Below are 19,072 nucleotides of genomic sequence, written 5' to 3'. Positions count from 1 at the left end.
TTGACAGTTTACAAACAAGAGCAATATATTCCTCAAATTATTTTGTAAGATATAAATTTCATTTCATTGTAATATTTCCCTACTAACACTATCAGCTGACCAGTGCTTGTACCTGAAAACAATCGCTGCAGGTTCCTCTCTCATAGAATCTAGCTTTTCCACTCCACAAGTTTGACTAAAGTGCTGCATCTTTATCATAACCAACAGAACCTGGAAATTCTTTAGAGTCACCCAAATATTATCCAAGCCAGAATATATATATATTCACACATGAACCTCAGCTAATAAAAATTACTACTACTACTTATCATTTCTAGGACAAACAAGAGATAAGGGAATATTAAAGTGAGGATGATAAAATAAGGGTTCTGAACAAGTGAATAAGGGTTAGGAGTTAAAAGCAGCATCAGAAAGGTGGGCTTTTAGCTTAGATTTGAAGACAGCCAGAGATGGAGCTTGACGTACCAGCTCAGGAAGTCTATTCCAGGCATATGGTGCAGCAAGATAAAAGGAATGGAGTCTGACGTTAGCAGTGGAGGAGAAGGGTGCAGATAAGAGAGATTTACCCAGTGAACGGAGTTCCCCGGGAGGAATGTAGGGAGAGATGAGAGTGGAGAGGTACTGAGGAGCTGCAGAGTGAATGCACTTATAGGTCAATAAGAGGAGTTTGAACTGTATGCGGAAACGGATAGGAAGCCAGTGAAGTGACTTGAGGAGAGGGCTAATATGAGCATAGCGATTCTGGCGGAAAATGAGTCGCGCAGCAGAGTTTTGGACTGATTGAAGAGGAGAGAGATGGCTAAGTGGGAGGCCTGTGAGAAGCAGGTTGCAATAATCTAGGTGAGAGGTGATAAGAGTGTGGATAAGGGTTCTGGTAGAGTGCTCAGAGAGGAAGGGACGGATTTTACTGATGTTATAGAGAAACAACAGGTTTTGGCAATCTGCTGAATGTGAGCAGAGAAGGAGAGAGAGGAGTCAAAGATAACCCCAAGCTTACGAGCTGATGAGATAGGGAGAATGAGAGTGCCATCCACAGAAATAGAGAAAGGGGGGAGAGGAGAGGTGGGTTTAGGGGGAAAGATGAGAAGCTCGTTTTTGGCCATGTTAAATTTCAGATGACGTTGAGACATCCAGGCAGTGATATCAGATAGGCAGGCTGATACATTGGTTGAGATTTCGGGGGTAGAGAGGTAGATCTGGGAGTCATCAGCGTCTTCATCTTTATTATCATCATCATGCTGTCCATTTACTAAGAAGGCTTTCACAAAGTTGAAATCGATTGTTCTAACAATTTTTCGTCTGATGGCAAAATCTGTTTGAATATTTTCAAGAACTGATGCAAGAATGTCAAATGTGTGGGAACCCCGTCTTAAGGCTAGACAAGCAAACTTCCTCTCTACTCTTATCAATCCAGTGATCAGTCGCCCAATGTAAAATTTTCCTTGGTTTGAACAGCAAAATTTTAAGAGGAGGAGATCTACTGCTTTCATGATGATGTTTGCAATAGCAAAATCCTGTTTCAGGTGTTGCTGTTTCATTTGATTCACCAAGGAATTATCATTTATGTCTTGCTTCCGTTTTTACTTTTAACTACAAGCATTAGATGTAACTAGGTGAAAGTAGTAAAAATTGGTGAAATGATTACTTTGATAAAAGTAACAAATGTTATCCTGTACTTCTTTGCAAGTAAAACTAACAAAACTTTTACTTAAGTACAGTAACTAGTTAAATTTACTTAGTTACTATACAACACTGAGTTTATTATACATATATAAGAACATAAGGTTTGCCATACCAGGTCAGATCAAAAGGTCATCAAGCTCAGTATCCTATACCCAACAGTGGCCAGTCCTAGTAGGAAGTACCTAGCATAATCCTGAAAAATAGCCATATTCTATCTACTTACTAATTGCTATTAGAAATCACTAATACCTAGAACTTAACCCTTTTATAAAACATTTTTTTAACCTTTCAAACAAATTTTCTTTATAGACTTCTAAAGTTAAAGCACAAAATATGTCCAAATGAACACACTCATAAACTAGCCTATTACATAGGTTTTGTCACAGGGTACACACAGGTCTCCCATAAATGGATTGTGCTTGTTTTACCTTGTTTTACTAAAATGTTGTTCGGGAAAATATGAACAAGTAGTGAATGAGTTATTGAAATAATTCTAGGTCAGATCCCACCTGAACAGTTCCCACTAACCAATTCCCATCTGGAAAACTGCCACCTAGGTCAATTGCTACCTTACCAATTCCCACTGATCTAGGGAGGACAGTTCACACCCTAAACAATCAGCCAACACGCTTATCTACTTCCGTTTTCCCCTCCAGATATGCTGCTCATTGGGGAGGGGCAATTCCCCACCACCACACACCTAGAAATTACCTTTAGCAACCTAAATCCAAATTAGTAAAGAGCAGAAGCTATAATATAAACAAAAAACTTATACAAAACATTACCAGCACAGTTGTAATGGACTTGAAAGGAAAAAAATACCCCAATATAATACAACACACTAAAAATTAAAAAAAAAAAAATTACAATGATCAGTGTAACCCTACATTGGGCTTCAAATTAAAAAATAAATAAAACAATTCACACCCACTCCAACCCAATTCCGCTCCCAGGCACTAACTTTTTCCACAAGCCTTGGAGACTGTCAGTGACTTAAAACCTTCACCTCTAACCAGCAACACCACACCACACCATGCCATGCAAAGCCCCTTCTTATGCAACTTCTTCTGGAATAAAAAAAAAAACAATACAAGACTTCCACTTGAAAATAAAGACATCACACTGAATGCCAGTAAGAAAAACGGCAAAACCTGGGAGGGTGGGAAATACCCAGGAGGGAAACTCACCCTTCGGTTGGAATTGGTCTGAGGGGAATTATCCTAGGAGGCAGTTATCTTGGGGGGAATTGTCCAGGGGGAACTGTCCCTGTGGCTACTTGCTGGATATCCTTGAAACTCTACTGCATGCAGTTTGATTTACATGTTCCAACCCTTGCTGCCTCATTTATCTTAAAATCAACTCAGAATCATCTAAACTTCAGGAAATTATTGAAGACCACCTTGTTCAAGAAGGCGTACCATCCAGACGTTACTTAGTTTATTTCTTATCTGTTCAGCAAAATTTATGGACCCTAATGTTTTTCCATTATTTTTTATTATCTTTGTTGTTTTAGACGATACATTTACGATTAATTTTTTACTATGACATTGTTTAATGATATTATACTAAACTGTAGCCTACCCATGTTATTGTGTAAGCCACATTGAGCCTGCACCTAGTGGGAAAATGTGGGGTATAAATGTGTTAAATAACATTTATAATTCAAAGGGAAATTGTAATGTGTGAACCACAGTATTGAAGGACACCCAGGGCACGGTCTTTTAGCCATTTCTTTTTCTTTGTTTAGAACCACGTGTATGCAGTGGGTGGGAATGATGGTGTGGCTTCCCTGTCAAGTGTAGAGAGATATGATCCACATCTGGACAAATGGACAGAAATCAAAGAGATGGGTCAGCGAAGAGCTGGTAATGGGGTCAGTGAACTCCATGGCTGCTTATATGTTGTTGGTGAGTAAGAAAAATGTGTTTGTTTTAAAGCAAACCAGGGATGGAGTCCAGAAAGGCTTTTCCAAGTATAAAAAAGGTTTTACATTTGGAAAATCTTTTATAAATTACCACCTATAAAGGGTAATATGTCTTAAAAAGAAGAAAAAAGATATCAGTATAAGGAGATAATGGCAAACAAATTTAGCCTTCTGAAGGTGCAGATCTCAGAAAAAAAAAAAAGGAAGACGAGATGTTTGTTGGAATACAAATACCAATTTGTGCATGTTTTTCAGGTACAGCTTTTTTTTCTGTTAGTATGTTCTGGCTAAATATTCATAGAACCTTTTTTGTTTTTTTAAGTGTCAATGAAGTTTGATCTAGCAAATGTCCTTTTACAAATGAAAATGCCCATAGCACAGTCTTTTTGAACTAATCTGTTTATCTGTACCCTTTTCCATTTAGATGATCGTTTGGTTAAATCAATTTTGGGGTGGTTGCTGTTGCAGATGGGTTTAAATAATCTGCTGTCTCTCTGCAGGTGGATTTGATGACAATTCTCCACTTAGTTCGGTAGAACGTTTTGACCCACGTGCCAACAAATGGGAGTATGTTGCAGAGCTGACCACTCCTCGAGGTGGTGTTGGCATTGCAACGTTAATGGGCAAAATATTTGCAGTTGGTGGCCATAATGGCAATGCATATCTAAATACAGTAGAAGCCTATGATTCACTGATGAACAGGTAATTTTGGAATACTTCATATCCATTCTTGTTCAGTTCATTGTTCATTAACAGTATACTATACCTGCAAGAGATCTTTTTTTTACTTCTGGAACTCGCTGATTTTCATAGAGGACCTCTCTAAAGCTAATTTCAGCTAAGTTATATGTAGAAATGTCCTGATATAACTGGAACTGTGCTTATGAGATAAATGCATACAAAAGTTCATAAAATGTCATTAACATGACAATTGGTACACAAGTTACCAAAGCAATACAGGAAGTGGTTAAAGTAAGAAAGAGGAAAGATCATTTCTGGTGGTGATCAGAAATTTAAGATGATGAATACAACAAAGCATCATTAAAGAAAACAGTCTAGTCCACATCATTGGAGGCAGAGAAAAATAAATAAGAAATAATTTAAATCAGAAATCTGACCACATTGTCACAAAAACTGCAGAACTTCAAACACTAAACCCTATCAAGATTACTTATTTAGCTTCCCTATCATAAATTTTCTAGCTATTCAGGCTCAAAGAAAATTTATTTAACAGTCACAAGAGTAAACAAACATTTGGAAGGAAATTTCGAGAAAAAAGTTGCACCCAGGGCTAAGGCCCTATGTTTAAGTTGAAGAAATTGCTTCTGCCTTAATTGGGTAACCCTTGAAACATTAGGAAAAATCTGAATGCTTGCCCCACAGAAAAGGAAATCTTTCCTTTTAAAGTAGTTCTTCAAGATAGTAATTTTTTCTAGTTCTGAAGGAAAAGTAACTAGGAGAGAAGATCTAGAAGTTATGTTATCCTGGAAAGTTTTCAAAAAGGCAGTTAAATTTTCTATCTCATTAGCCCCTTGTGACAATACATCCAGAGCCAAATCATCTTGGACTTCCTTCAGAACTTTAGTTGGCAAATAGTATGATTTTTGTTAAAAATGCTATCAGCATTTGACAGCATTAACATTTCTTTGAGATATTTCCTCAATAATATCTTGGCAGATAATAATGGACATTAGAAACCCAGCTCTTAATTGATTTTTTTTCTGTCCTTTCCAACTATTTGTGCATAAACTAATCAATAGAAATCAAACAAAATAAAATAAGATGATACCTTTTTTATTGGACATAACTTAGTACATTTCTTGATTAGCTTTCGAAGGTTGCCCTTCTTCGTCAGATCGGAAATAAGCAAATGTGGTAGCAGATAGTATATATCAGAGAAACATCAAAGACAGAGTGGGAGGGGTGGGAGTATGCATGGGGACATCAAAGCATTCAATTGATAGTCTAACAGGATGGGTGTGGTAGTTGAGGGGAGGGTGATAAACAGAGAAATACAACTTTATTGTTTATAATGGGCTAGAAAACCCAGATCCTTGTTAAGTCCTGTCTGTTGGGTGTCAAAATAGTTAATCGTTCTGACTTCAAAGGTCTTACATTCCTGTATTGTTTTAAAGTTACCTTTCAGGATTCTCACTGTGAAATCACTGGTACAGTGTCCTGGTCCTGTAAAGTGCTGACCAACAGGGGTGGGAGCCCTACTGGCACCAGTATTGTTCATATGATGTCTATGTAAATTGAATCTTGTCTTAAGCATCTGGCCTGTTTCTCCAATATAGCATCCTTCGTTACATTTTTTACACTGAATGATATGTACCACATTGGAAGATGAGCATGTGAAAGATGCCTTTATGTTGAATATCTTTCCTTTGTGAATGACTGTGGGGTCCTGTGAAATGTTTTGGCATAGCTTGCAGCTGGATAAATTACAGGGAAGTGTGCCCTTCTGTTCCTTTTCAGTCTGTGTTGGGAGTTTACTTCTGATTAGCTTGTGTTTTAAGTTGGGTGGCTGTCGGAAGGCCAGTACTGGTGGGGATGGGAATATCTCTTTCAGTAATTCATCCTCCTGGAGTATAGGTTGTAGATCTCTTATGATTTTCCTCAGTTTTTCCAGCTCTGGGTTGTATGTCATTTCAAGGGGGATTCTGTCTGTGGCTTTTTTTCTCCTTGTACTGTAGCAGATTTTCCCTGGGTGTTTTGAGGGAGGAGGCAATATTCTTGGAGATTATTTTGGGGTTGTAGCCTTTCTGTTTTGAAGGATGCAGTCAGGCTTTTAAGGTGTCTGTCTCTGTCCCCTGGGTCAGAGCAGATGCGGTGGTATCTTGTGGCTTGGCTGTAAATGATGGATCTTTTTGTATGTGAAGGATGGAAGCTGGAGTTGTGGAGGTAGCTGCATCTGTTTGTGGGTTTCTTGTATATAGATGTTTGTATACAGCCATCACTGAGCACATTATACATATATCACTTTATTATTAAGATTATTCAACACTGAGCAGAGATTAGCAGCATTTAGGACATTGGTCAGCAGTATTAAATTGGTATTTCTTCCAGAATAGAATCATTTGATTAAATTTTAACTGCCAGACCCTGTGCTCAGTTCTTTTCTCTTCTTACCATGACATCCCCAAGAGAACATATGGTAGAATCAGAGGAACCATCATTGCACATTAGGTGTTCCTACAGTATTCAAAAGTATGTACATACTCCTGTCTCCTCTGGCAGAGAAATACACCAACTGTACTGATATTTAAACCCACTAATTCAGTCACTCATGCCAGCTGCATGAGTACATAACATGTATTACTCACTCTAAACTCCATACAATATGCGACGCCTATATATATCACTTTATTATTAATTAAGATTATTCACCACTGAGCAGAGATTAGCAGCAGTTAAAATTTAATGCCAAAGGTGTCAAGATGGCGCCGTGAGCGGTAACGTTTGAAGTTTTCTCCGCTCCACAGTTGCTAAACTTGTCTTTTCCTTCTGCCTCAATTACAATATGCCGCATACAAAATGAAAGGGAACGATTCGGAAGAATCCCCTACCTTCTGGAACGTCCACGCCGGTAACTGTGGGCCTGGAACGCTTCTTCCCCGCTCTTTCCCGACGAGGTGAAGTGGAGTCCATAGCGGTAGGAACCGGTGAAGCTGTCCCCCCGCTGGAAATTGAAACATCTCTCTCCCCACCAAGCTCTATGACGCCTCCTTGCCCTGCAGCTGCTGCGATTCGAACGGGGTTCCCTGTGGAGCCCAGAAGGGGCGATCCCGAGGAGCCCAGAGGGGAGCTCGAATCTGGAGAAAACTCTGCGGTTGCCGGAGAGATGGAGGTGAGCCTGGGTAAGATTTGGCTGAAGCTGGTAGAAATGGACAAAATACTGAAACAATCTTCTGAAGAGGTAAAGATATTGAATGTAAATATACAGGAGGTGAAGAACTCCCATGAGTTGGTGAAACAAGATTTTTCTTTGAAAATTGAGGCCTTGCAGGGAGAGTCTAAACAAACTGAAGAATTTAAAATCGCTGTGATAAAGGATAATATGGATTTAAGAAGGAGGATAGAGCAAGTGGAGAACTATAATAGGAGATTAAATCTCCGAATACTGAATTTTCCTAGACTGATGGGAGTGTCCCCGAATGACATGTTTTGCAGGTACTTAAAAGAAAATTTGAAATTTCCCCAAGAAGTGTTTCCACCGTTGAATAAAATTTATTATATACCATCTACAATGAAAAAAATAGACTCAGAGAAGTCAATAGACCTGCAAAACGTCACAGACATTTTGGAACAATCAATTGAAGATGTAACTGAAAGAGGGACATTAATTGTTTCATTTGTATTTCAGCAGGACTTAAATGCAATAATGCGTCTGTATTTTAAATCAACTGACCGTTTGTTTGCTGGTCAAAAAATTTGGCTGTACCCGGACGTGACTAAGTTCACTCAAGAAAGACGAAAAATATTTCTTTCTATGAGACCAAAAGTTTGGGAATTGGGGGCGTCATTTCTCCTGGCCTACCCCTGTAAATGTATTATTAGACTAAATCAGATAAAATATGTCTATTTGCCTAACCAACTTCAGACCTTCCTAGACAGCAAGCAATCTGTAGAGTAAGGAATGACGGAACCATAATTAAGATTATAATGATTTATGTATATTGTGTTTAACTTCACTATATTCCTACCCCCCTCCTTCTTTTCATATTGAGGTCTAAGGAAGCCATGTTATAAGAAGAGAACTTTTTCTTGATTTCCTGATTTGTAAATTTTATTACTTAATGGCTGTATTATACTTTGCAGTATTATAATATCTGTATAAGTATTAAAATCTAATAAAAATTATATATTTAAAAAAAAAATTTAATGCCAAAAAGTGCAGTGATGCACTTGGGGTGCAGAAATCAAAAGATGTATACCATATAGGAGGGGAGACAAAGCGGTAGCTGTCGGCAGAAGAATGCTAGGCTGCATAGAGAGGGGTATGACCAGTGGAAGAAAGGAGGTGTTGATTCCACTCTAAAAATCGTTGGTGAGGCCCCACTTGGAGTATTGTGTTCAGTTTTGCAGGCCGTATGTTTGTGCAGCGCTGCGTACGCCTTGTAGTGCTATAGAAATGCTAAATAGTAGTAGTAGTAAGGATATAAAAAGACTTGAAGCTGTTCAGAGAAAAGTGACAAAAATGATATGGAATTTGCTTTGCAGGACATACGAGGAGAGACTTACTGACCTGAACATGTACAGTGGGGGAAATAAGTATTTGATCCCTTGCTGATTTTGTAAGTTTGCCCACTGACAAAGACATGAGCAGCCCATAATTGAAGGGTAGGTTATTGGTAACAGTGAGAGATAGCACATCACAAATTAAATCCGGAAAATCACATTGTGGAAAGTATATGAATTTATTTGCATTCTGCAGAGGGAAATAAGTATTTAATCCCTCTGGCAAACAAGACCTAATACTTGGTGGCAAAACCCTTGTTGGCAAGCACAGCGGTCAGACGTCTTCTGTAGTTGATGATGAGGTTTGCACACATGTCAGGAGGAATTTTGGTCCACTCCTCTTTGCAGATCATCTCTAAATCATTAAGAGTTCTGGGCTGTCGCTTGGCAACTCGCAGCTTCAGCTCCCTCCATAAGTTTTCAATGGGATTAAGGTCTGGTGACTGGCTAGGCCACTCCATGACCCTAATGTGCTTCTTCCTGAGCCACTCCTTTGTTGCCTTGGCTGTATGTTTTGGGTCATTGTCGTGCTGGAAGACCCAGCCACGACCCATTTTTAAGGCCCTGGCAGAGGGAAGGAGGTTGTCACTCAGAATTGTACGGTACATGGCCCCATCCATTCTCCCATTGATGCGGTAAAGTAGTCCTGTGCCCTTAGCAGAGAAACACCCCCAAAACATAACATTTCCACCTCCATGCTTGACAGTGGGGACGGTGTTCTTTGGGTCATAGGCAGCATTTCTCTTCCTCCAAACACGGCGAGTTGAGTTCATGCCAAAGAGCTCAATTTTTGTCTCATCTGACCACAGCACCTTCTCCCAATCACTCTCGGCATCATCCAGGTGTTCACTGGCAAACTTCAGACGGGCCGTCACATGTGCCTTCCGGAGCAGGGGGACCTTGCGGGCACTGCAGGATTGCAATCCGTTATGTCGTAATGTGTTACCAATGGTTTTCGTGGTGACAGTGGTCCCAGCTGCCTTGAGATCATTGACAAGTTCCCCCCTTGTAGTTGTAGGCTGATTTCTAACCTTCCTCATGATCAAGGATACCCCACGAGGTGAGATTTTGCGTGGAGCCCCAGATCTTTGTCGATTGACAGTCATTTTGTACTTCTTCCATTTTCTTACTATGGCACCAACAGTTGTCTCCTTCTCGCCCAGCGTCTTACTGATGGTTTTGTAGCCCATTCCAGCCTTGTGCAGGTGTATGATCTTGTCCCTGACATCCTTAGACAGCTCCTTGCTCTTGGCCATTTTGTAGAGGTTAGAGTCTGACTGATTCACTGAGTCTGTGGACAGGTGTCTTTCATACAGGTGACCATTGCCGACAGCTGTCTGTCATGCAGGTAACGAGTTGATTTGGAGCATCTACCTGGTCTGTAGGGGCCAGATCTCTTACTGGTTGGTGGGGGATCAAATACTTATTTCCCTCTGCAGAATGCAAATAAATTCATATACTTTCCACAATGTGATTTTCCGGATTTAATTTGTGATGTGCTATCTCTCACTGTTACCAATAACCTACCCTTCAATTATGGGCTGCTCATGTCTTTGTCAGTGGGCAAACTTACAAAATCAGCAAGGGATCAAATACTTATTTCCCCCACTGTATACCCTGGAGGAAAGGAGAAACAGGGGTGATACGATACAGACATTCAAATATTTGAAAGATATTAATCCGCAAACAAACCTTTTCCAGATACGAGAAGGTGCTAGAACAAGAGGACATGAATTGAGATTGAAAGGGGGCAGTCTGAGGAATAATGTCAGGAAGTATTTTTTTTTTCATGGAGAGGGTGGTAGATACCTGGAATGCCCTCCTGTGGGAGGTGGTGGAGATGAAAACGGTAACAGAATTTTTAAAAATGTGTGATAAACATAAAGGAACCCTGTTCAGAAGGAATGAATCCAGTGAACCTTAGCAGAGATCATGAAGCAAAACCGGTAACTGGGAAGCAAAGCCACAGTCTGTGCTTTGATCGTGTTAGACAGATTCAGCTTCAGAAGTTGGAGAACAAGACCAGCGCTGGGCAGACTTCTAAGGGCTATGACCTGATCGTGGCTGAATAGATTTGGATGGGCTGGAGTGGCTATTCAGGGACTTCGACATTAACTTCAGAAATTTTAGAATAAGGATAGTGCTGGGCAGACTTCTATGGTCTATTCCCTGAAAATGGCAAGGATAAATCAAGACCAGGTATACATAATGAAGTACCACATAATATGTAATGTTTATCTTGTTGGGCAGACTGGATGGACCATACAGGTCTTTATCTGCCATCATCTACTATGTTAGTAATCCTTTTGTGTTTTGTGAATGTTATCTTTTTTGCCCTTATTTTGTTAGGCTACTTCGTGGATAACCTTAATGGCTTTCTTTTATTACATTAACATTTGGTGCCCTTTTTATAGCTTCTTTGATTTTGCCCACTATCCTTTCATTTCCTTTATTTCCTCCTACCCTGACAGCTCTTTTGCCTCATTCTATGAAAGCATGTTAAAGATCCAATACTTTTAGCTTGGTATATCTAAATACTGGTTTAGTCTTTAAATCAAATCAAACCATACAATATAATGACCACTGCTCCCAGGTAGGACATTTGTGAGCACCAGATGTTGTCCCTTCCTTCATGGATTCATCACTGCTTGCCTTGAAATGTATCCATGATCTCTCTACTTTGCAGTTTTGCAGATGAGGATGCTCCAGTACACATCCGGTAGGTTGAAATCTCCTAGCAACAGCACCTCCCTCTTCATTCCCAACTTTGGGATGTCTATGATCAGATCTGTTTAATTCTTCTCTGAGATGAAGGGCTCTATCCTTTCCCCATGCCCCCTACATTTCTGTTGGCTTTGATATCATTCTTGACATAAGGTGCTAGCCCCCCCCCCCCCTTTTGGCTATATCTATTCCTTTGAAGCAGATTGTAGCCTGATATGGTCATATTCCATTCATGTGACTTGTCAGCATTACAGAGACATAATGTAGCTACATCTAAGTCCTTCTCCAATATTAGGACTTGCAGATCTGGAATTTTGTTGCTTAGACTATGAGCGTTTGTACTTGGTGCAGAGCTATGGTGTTTATACCTCTATTTACCATATCTAATATAATAAAACGCACCGTGAACGTTCTAATGAGGACAACGTTCTGTGAAGCCATCTGACGTCACTGAAGCTGTAGGGTTCGTGGATTCGTGGTGTGAAGCCTTCAAGCCAGCCAGCCGTCTCTGCCCCGCCCTCGCGAAAAAAACAAACAAATCGGGAAGCGAAACGTCAGGGAAGGAGGCGGCGCTCCCGACGTCTAGCCTTCCCTTCGCTGTGTTCCGCCTTCAAAATAAGGCGGAACACAGCGAAGGGAAAGCTAGACGTCGGGAGCGCCGCCTCCTTCCCTGACGCTTCGCTGCACGAACCGCCACGGAGGTAAAATTAAAAAGAATAAAAAAAAAAAAAAGGGATGCATGGATGCGAAGGGGAGGGGGGGGCATGGATGCGAGGCATGGATGCGAAGGGGGGGGGGGAGAAGAGGGCGGGCCAGGCTGGGACATGGGAGAGAGAGTAGCATGGATGCGAGGGGGGGGGGGTCATGGAAGGGCGAGAGGGGACTTGCTGGAAAAGGATGAATGGAGGCGGCAGGGGACAGAGGAGCATGGATGGGTATGGATTAGGAGGACAGGGCACAGGGAGAGAGGGGAATTACTGGAAATGGATGAATGGAGGGGGCAGGGGACAGAGGAGCATGGATGGGCATGGATTGGGAGGACAGGACTCAGGGAGAGAGGGAAATTGCTGGATAGGGAAAAATGGAGGGGCCAGGTGACAGATGAGCATGGATTGGAAGGGCAGGACTCAGGGAGAGGGGAATTGCTGGATAGGGATGAATGGAGGGGACAGGTGGGCATGGATGGATATGGATTGCAGAGCAGGCCTCAGGCAGAGAGGGGAAATGCTGGATAAGGAAAAATGGAGGGGCCAGGTGACAGAGGAGCATGGATGGGCATGGATTGGAAGGGCAGGACTCAGGGAGAGGGGAATTGCTGGATAGGGATGAATGGAGGGGACAGATGGGCATGGATGGATATGGATTGCAGAGCAGGCCTCAGGCAGAGAGGGGAAATGCTGGATAGGGAAAAATGGAGGGGCCAGGTGACAGAGGAGCATGGATGGGCATGGATTGGAAGGGCAGGACTCAGGGAGAGGGGAATTGCTGCATAGGGATGAATGGAGGGGACAAATGGGCATGGATGGATATGGATTGCAGAGCAGGCCTCAGGCAGAGAGGGGAAATGCTGGATAGGGAAAAATGGAGGGGCCAGGTGACAGATGAGCATGGATGGGCATGGATTGGAAGGGCAGGAGTCAGGGAGAGGGGAATTGCTGGATAGGGATGAATGGAGGGGACAGATGGGCATGGATGGATATGGATTGCAGAGCAGGCCTCAGGCAGAGAGGGGAAATGCTGGATAGGGAAAAATGGAGGGACCAGGTGACAGAGGAGCATGGATTGGAAGGGCAGGACTCAGGGAGAGGGGAATTGCTGCATAGGGATGAATGGAGGGGACAGATGGGCATGGATGGATATGGATTGCAGGGCAGGCCTCAGGCAGAGAGGGGAAATGCTGGATAGGGATGAATGGAGGGGGCAGGTGACAGACAAACATGGATGGCCATGGATTGGGAGGGCAGGGCTCAGGGACAGAGGGGAATTGCTGGAAAAGGATGAATGGAGGGGGCAGGGGACAGATGGCCATGGATTGGGAGGGCACGGCTCACACTCTCTCTCTCATATACAATGTCTTTCTGACTCTCACTCTCACACACTCTGTCTCACACTGTATCACATTCACTCTCTATGTGCCACACAGTCACTCACACACTCGCTTGGTGTCATACACTCACTCTCACAGAGAATCTGTGTCTCACACACACTCTCTCTCTTGCCCACACACACACACTCTCTCTCACACTGTGTCTCACATACACACTTGCACACACTCTCATTCTCACACACACTCTCTCACAAACACACTCACACCCAGACTCACTCTCTCTCTCACACACTCACACTTTCACTCTGACTCTCAAACAGTCACTCTCACATACACTCTCCCAAACATACACACTCCAAGGAAAACCTTGCTAGCGCCCGTTTCATTTGTGTCAGAAACGGGCCTTTTTTTACTAGTAAAATATAATATTTCAGTTCTGGCATCACTTCAGTAATAGTCACACAAAGCCCCTTCACTAACTGAGTTCTTTTGAAGTAACACAAAAAGACTTTGCACCTATGTAACAAACATGTCATACCATAACCAGTAACCCCCAAAGTTTAAACAGCCACCATACTTCCAAATATTATAGTAGGTATTAGAACATGCACCTCCTTTTTGAGAGTACAAATTATACAACAAAACCAGAAAATTCCTACGTGGAATCTACATACCAGTAGAATACTGCACCTTGGTCATGCAGGCAAACCCTCACCAAATACAAAATATGGAACCATATAAGAGAAAAAGAAATGGGAAAACAAACTGATCTGGGAATTCCAAGGAGCTAGACTTTACAAGCAGTTCAACACTAGAAAAATAGAAATAACAATTCATTCCTCTTATGACATGCTAAATACAAAGAGAATGCTTCCCAAAGCAGACTGAGAAGATAAGATGCACAAAATAAATGAGCAAGAAAATCTCTTTATAATCCTGAGAGGAAACAGGAGAAACAGCAGTTAGGATCACAAAATGTGAAACACACCACCATCTAAACCTTAGTAATGTATATCTCCAGTGCTTTGTTATTCTTTCCTTTTACCACTTTATGTATTACTTTGATGACAAGTTGTGTCAATAAAGTTACTTGAATCTGATTCTAGAAGAAGAGAGATTCCTATAGAGACTATCTGTTCCTAGCTAAAATATTTTTTTACATACATGGGCTGGTGGTTGGGAGGCGGGGATAGAGCTGGGCAGACTTATACAGTCTGTGCCAGAGCCGGTGGTGGGAGGCAGGGCTGGTGGTTGGGAGGCGGGGATAGTGCTGGCCAGACTTGTACAGTCTGTGCCCTGAAAATGACAGTTACAAATCAAGGTAAGATATACACAAAACGTAGCACATATTTGTCTTGTTGGGCAGACTGGATGGACCGTGCAGGTCTTTTTCTGCCGTCATCTACTACTATACTATGTAGTTTGGGATTCCAGTGTCCCTTGGACACACAGAGGGCACTTTTTAAAAGGGATGTAGCGTGTCTGTTTTTAGTACTGAGAGAGGTAAGGAAGAGAAAGTAAATGGGGATTTTATTTTGAAAGCCTCGCTCATCATTTGCTGGCCCTCAATCTTCAAAGGACAAAGCCAGGAGGAGTTTCAAGTTGCCTTTTATATAGAGTATGTCTTTTGTCATTCTTGACTATAAATGGGATAGCTTCAGTCCAGCAACTCTAACATAGCACTGTGTAAAATGGTGTAAATCTTATTTTTATTTTTCATTCAATACAGTATATCCTAACTTTACATCTTGGGCATACAAATGGAACAGGGAGCAAGAATAACATTTATTTCATTTGCTTCTATATTGGTTTCTAGTTACAGTTGAGAGAACTATAAAACCTGAGGAGCAATAAAATAGCTGTCCCCACTGAGTGATTTTTATGTGGTCCTGGGCAGTTCAGACTCCAGTCTCAGGAGTTGTGTGTCTATCACTCACAGTTGGAGCACTGATTCCATCCTTAGAGGTTATGCTGGGGGATTTGTTTGTGTTCCTTTTTATTTTGCTTTAAATGTTTTAATAATCATAAAATTAGAAGTAACTTCTGTAGAAATCAAGCTGATTTTGTCAAAATTATGTTTTCCAGATGGGAGCTTGTTGGCTCTGTGTCTCACTGCAGAGCTGGTGCAGGAGTTGCTGTGTGTGCCTGTCTCAGCAGCCAAATACGAGATGTCGGACATGGATCCAGCAATGTGGTTGATTGTATGTGAGGGTGCCACTTTGTTTAAAGGATCCTGTCAAATTGAAGGATTTGACTGCACAGATGAATTTGCTGCAGCATCGTTCTCTATTATGAAGTATGAAACTCTGATCTACAATAACTTGAGCATTGCCAGTGTTAAGATTATGGATGCTTATAAGCTTGTTATTACTTTTATAAGCTTCTAAAGCAGAAGCCTTAGTAAATATGAGTGAATCTGATCATCACTTGAAGTCACATTTTTACTAGCAGTTTGTGTTACATTCTTAAAACTGTGCCAAAAATTTCAAACTACTGAAGTCAGGAGATTGCACAAGTAATAGCAAGCAGTCAGTTTTGTTTGTGTGTATATTGTGTATGTACTGAATATTTGGATATGTATATAAAGAAATATTTATTGCAGTTTCTATTTCGTTTAAAGTATATTTTAGGATAATGTTAAGAATTCAAGCTTTTTCCATCACGTGTGCTCCTTTTGAATCTGCTTTCCTGTTCTCTAGCTTGTTTTTTTTAAATACTTTCATGTAAAGTTTTGTCTCAATACCTTTGATTCATTTCATTGCTGCTGATATTGGTTCATTTCTTGAGTGTAAGGTACATTGTGGTTCTTTCATCATGACGTTGGTGATTCTAAGGGCAACTGCTTATAGAAGCAATTCAACTGTGCTATGCTGTAATCCTTCCTAAGGCTGTATATAGCAATAAAATATAGATTTATTAGGAGTATAGCTAGTTGGGTGGTTGGGTATGATAATGTCTTGGTAACTTGTACAAAGATAGTGGACCCCATATATCAGGTACATAGGATTTGTGTTCATGGGGGTGAGGGAGGAGCAGACTGCCATAGTACTTGCAGGTACCAATGAGAGGAGATTGTGGGAGGTTCTCAAAACCAAATTTAGGCTTTTAAATAGGAAATTTAAATAGGAACTTCAAGGTCTTATTCCCTGGATTGTTAACGGGTTCTGCACACAGGATGGTAAGATGTCAATATGGTATTTATATTTCTGTATTGTTTTATTTCTATATTTATACACACTCCTGATCAACCTTGGACAGAAAGTATAGAATCTTTTATAAACAAATAGGGTTCTAGAGTCTGTGTACGGTGGGATGAAAGTACATTGAAGAAGGCCTTGTTAGGAACTGGCACATTTTGGGCAAAGGGGAGCCTATTTAAAATGATGGGCTCTGCCTTAACCAAGGTGGAACTCAGCTGCCAGCACTAGCATTTTAAAAATGGGAGAGTGCAGCTTTTAAATTTAATTAAGGCTGCAAAGCTGTGGCCCAATGCTGTCAGGAAAGAGGCTGACCATGGACTTAGTGGGCCTCCCCTACAATCCTCAGTCAAGCTCCTGCCACTGTAAGTCCCTCCCAATAGCTCCCCCACCCCTGCCTCGTAAGACCCCCCCCCCCCCCAATTCAGGAGGTGCCCTCATCTGGGAGGCCCACCCAGTCAGCCAAGGAGTGCCTCCTCAGGCCTTCCTTTAAGATCCCTGGTCCCTGGTGGGGTTGGGCAGGAGCAGTCCCCAGTCTGTCCTGCCCTTGCCGGTGCCTGTTCAATTTGGCATTGGTGACTCCTAGCAAAAGTCTTGCAGTATTACTGCTAGGGGTCAGGTTTCCACAAAGGACCAGTGATCTTAAAGATAGGCCTGGGGTGGCGGCCTTCACTGAATAGGCAAGCTGTCTGGATGAGGCCATCCCTTGAATTGGGGAGGTATCAGTGGAAAGGGGACTTGCCAATAGGGGGCTGTCTGTGAGGGGAAAGTCTTCCTGTTGAGGGAATTTAATTTGGGATGTATTGAGAGGATAACTCCAGTTTTGATTAAGTGGGGGGGGGGGGGGGGGGGGGATCTCAGGCAGCATCACTCTTTCAGTGTCCCAGGTTTGCAGCCTGATTCTCCCAGGACAGTATAATAATCCCAGCTGCATTACAGAAATGACTTAGTAATGAAGTATTTTCCATGCATTTGCATTCTTTGCATCTAATTGCTATGTACCCCACAGTAACTCAGATACCCTGCTTTTATGGCAACTAAACCTGCATTAGATCCCTTTAACATTCATTAAGGGGCAAATAACACACAGCTTGATAACTGCCCCTCTAAGTCTGGAGAGTTAGAATATATGGCACTCAATGGAAATGGGCATCTCAGACATGGTGGGAACAAGATAACTAGTGGAATAGTGTAATTATATCAAATGACAGTGAAAATTAAATTGATAGAGGGGTGTTGCCATGTTAAGGATGGCATATAGTAAAACAGAAACAAAATGCATAGTGGAATCGTGTGTAAAAATTCCAAATGTGATAGGGGAATGTATACCAGTGGGGTTATACTGCTGTTCACCTGGCCGGGATGAAGAAGCAGACAGTGAAATTTTAATATTAGAAAAGCTGGAAAAATTCTGAGTACAATAATGGAGATTTCAATTACCCCAGTACTGACTGCTGTAACTGTTTTAAGCACAGTGAATAAATAATTTATCGTAACTCTCAAACACTTGTATTATGAAAAGTTTATTTCTTTTTTTTTTAAGGAGGAAAATACATCATCAAACTGTGGCAATCACTATCTTAGTGAACAATCTTGCTCACAGTTAAAGCTTTATTCATAGGGCAAAAGACCTTCATAATGGGAAAAGCGTCCAAAGCCCAAAATCTTCAAACACTATAGTCCATATAGTCTTCAGTGCTGTATGAACAAGCAATGAATAATGACACTTATTGTCTCAGTGCTATAATGTCCCACAATTTCTGGTAAGGTTGTTGAAATATAGTGATCTGCTGTGATGCTGTCTCAAACAGGAAAGATTGAACAATGCAATGTGCAGACCTCACTGCATTACACATCTTCCTGGCAAAGGGGAAAAGCATCTGAGCACTTGTACTGCTGCGAGGCTGGTCTTTTCTCTCCGCTACACAACCTCACGCTCTGTTTGTCAGATTTCTAATTTAGCTCAATGGAAGATTTTATCAGTGGAAGTGATGGGCCCATTTTAACTGTGAGCAAGATTGTTCACTAAAGGCCCTGTTTACTAAAGTACACTAGCGTTTTTAGTGTGTGCTAAAAGTTAGCATGCACTAACGCCAGAGACACCCATATATTCCTATGGATGTCTCTAACATTAGCATGTGCTAAAAATGCTAGCGCAGCTTAGTAAACAGGGCCCTAGGATAGCGATTGATCATATCTTTTAAGAGTGCCACAGTTTGATAAGGTATTTTTCTCCTTTAAAAAAAACAAAACCTT

General features: G+C 41.4%; 1 protein-coding gene across 2 annotated transcripts in view; it reads left to right on the top strand.

Annotated features, from left to right (window-relative positions):
• Positions 1 to 17,653, top strand: part of KLHL8 (kelch like family member 8) — a 113,926-nt gene extending 96,273 nt beyond the window's left edge. For both annotated transcript variants that reach the window (XM_030190567.1, XM_030190566.1), the window contains exons 8-10: positions 3,431 to 3,590; positions 4,108 to 4,309; positions 15,705 to 17,653. In XM_030190567.1, coding sequence (XP_030046427.1) covers positions 3,431 to 3,590; positions 4,108 to 4,309; positions 15,705 to 15,828 — 486 coding nt within the window. In that variant the 3' untranslated portion in view covers positions 15,829 to 17,653. The remainder of the gene's footprint in view (positions 1 to 3,430; positions 3,591 to 4,107; positions 4,310 to 15,704) is intronic.
• Positions 17,654 to 19,072: the final 1,419 nt, after the last annotated feature.

The sequence above is a fragment of the Microcaecilia unicolor genome, chromosome 2 (assembly GCF_901765095.1).
Source record: "Microcaecilia unicolor chromosome 2, aMicUni1.1, whole genome shotgun sequence".
Classification (NCBI taxonomy): domain Eukaryota; kingdom Metazoa; phylum Chordata; class Amphibia; order Gymnophiona; family Siphonopidae; genus Microcaecilia; species Microcaecilia unicolor.
Note: the sequence above shows the minus strand (reverse complement) of the source record. Positions and strands in the feature narration are given on the sequence as shown.